This window comes from Colobus angolensis, unplaced genomic scaffold (assembly GCF_000951035.1).
Source record: "Colobus angolensis palliatus isolate OR3802 unplaced genomic scaffold, Cang.pa_1.0 Scaffold151, whole genome shotgun sequence".
NCBI classification, from domain to species: domain Eukaryota; kingdom Metazoa; phylum Chordata; class Mammalia; order Primates; family Cercopithecidae; genus Colobus; species Colobus angolensis.
The window spans coordinates 2,823,310-2,825,297 of record NW_012114611.1 but is presented as its reverse complement, the minus strand read 5'-3'; the positions used below and the strand labels follow the sequence as shown (position 1 = coordinate 2,825,297).

Sequence of the window (1,988 nt, the reverse complement as noted above, 5' to 3'; positions counted from 1 at the left end):
CTGGGCAGACAAAGAGGATGAGCAATCCAAGAGAGGGGATGAGAGGGAGAAAAACACAGTATGTTCAAAGAATAAGGATTAGACCAGTGTCCTCAGGCGATGTGAAATCTAGATTGTTTCAGTCCAATTGAATGCGTCATCTAAATTTCCCAGGTGTGGGAATCAGTGTTTAGGTTAGAGGGACCACACAGTTGCTTCCTTCTTTTACTTCATGCTCTTGCACAGAATCCACTGTGTTGAATTAGGGAGACATGACTTCAGATACCTGACTGGTGGAATTAAAGGTGGTAGTTTCTAGGCTGGGTTGTGTTTCATGGACTACCCTGTGTGCTTTCCATAGGCAGTGTGTTGCTTGTTTTGGATAGTTGGGAGCAGCTTCTCTCACCTTAAGAAACTGTGAGTAGATGGTGTGCGGGACCATATACACACACAAAATAGCCAACTAAAGAAAGCAGTGGAGATCAAGATCAGTAAGTTTGGTTTGGGAACAAAACCCTGGAGACTGTATAGGCGATTGTTGGGGGTGGACAGGCGCTGAAGACTTGGATTGGTTTAGACCTAGAAGGAAGTGGCATTTGATTGGTTATTATAAGTGAAAAGGGCCCCTCCCTGGGTGAGATCTGCCAGCCTCAGAATTAGGACCTGAAAATCTCTGCCAGCCCCGCCTTTGTGACGTGGACCCGTCCACCTCAGTTACGCAACAGGCCTTGACTGGTGAGGCCCAAAGCCAGTGGCCCCGCAGAGGTGGGAGTGGGGCCATGGCTGAGGCGCCTGGGCCCAGTGGCGAATCTCGAGGCCACTCAGTCACTCAGCCGCTAGCGGAAAAAACTGTCTGGGGACCGTGGAGGCGCTGTTCGCCGTCCGTGCTCGAAGTGTCCCAGTTGGTGCTCCGGGCCATCACCGCTCACAAAGGGCTGACTCTGGCAGCTCTCAGGAAGGAGCTCAGAAACGCCGGCTACGAAGTGCGCAGGAACAGCGGCCGCCACGAAGCGCCCAGAGGGCAGGCCAAGGCCACGTTCCTCCGGGTCAGCGGCAGCGACGCCGCCGGCTGCTTCAGGGTCTGGAAGGTTTCCAAGCCCAGGAGAAAGCCGGGGCGCGCGAGGCAAGAGGAGGGCGCGCGCGCTACCGGGAGGACGGCAGCCGCGTCCCGGAGCTCACGGAGGCGCCGCCAGCCGCTTCGCAAGGTGGCCAGGAAGGCCAGAGAAGTGTGGAGACTGAACGCGAGGGCGAAAGCCAAGGCCAATGCCAGGGCGAGGAGGACAAGGAGGGCGAGGCCGAGAGCCAAGGAGCCGCCGTGTGCCAGAACCAAGGTGGAAGCGGGAGCGACAGCTGCAGGCGAGAGGCGAGGACGGGCCGCGAAGGAACACACCAGGCCGAGGTCAGGGAAGGACAAGAGGCGAAGCTCCAAGCCCAGGGAAGAGAAGCAGGAGCCTAAGGAGCCCGCACAGCGGACCATCCAGAAGCCAACGCCGGCTAAAACCGACCGGACATCTAGCAGGCAGGGAAAGACTCCACTAAAGACTTCCACAAAGACCTTCCCTAAATCTGAAGGTCTTGGGAATGCAGTCGGGAGTGCATCTTGTGGGAGCAGCTTCACTCCCACCACGGACAAATGCCTTTCCCCCATAGGCCCCAAGAAGAGCGGCTCTCACACTCATTGAAATGAAATGGACCTCTCGACCACCTTGTGTCTGTTTCCTCTTTGCCGCACCTGGAAGGGAAGGGGTGCGTGGTGGTAACGTGCAGCGAAGAGAGTAAATTAACAGATTCTGTTCCTGCTGCAAAACTCAGAGAAATGTCTTTTAGAAGGACAGAAAACAGAGGAAAACCAGCAGCTTAACAAGTGTTGAAGTTGCTAGATACTCTAGCAAATTCAAATTGAGTTCTGGGGAGGAGGGCATATTGGGAAAAGAGTGGACAGTCTTTAAGTTGAGTGGCCCCACTGATTCGTAGTGTTCTTACCTGAAATTCCTTTTAGGACAAAGTCC

General features: G+C 54.8%; 1 protein-coding gene across 1 annotated transcript; it reads left to right on the top strand.

The window, feature by feature from the left end:
• Positions 1 to 393: 393 nt before the first annotated feature.
• LOC105507659 (testis-specific H1 histone) lies at positions 394 to 1,683 on the top strand. The gene has a single exon (XM_011936247.1). The coding sequence runs from the start codon at positions 759 to 761 to the stop codon at positions 1,659 to 1,661; it is 903 nt and encodes a 300-aa protein (XP_011791637.1). The 5' UTR covers positions 394 to 758; the 3' UTR covers positions 1,662 to 1,683.
• Positions 1,684 to 1,988: the final 305 nt, after the last annotated feature.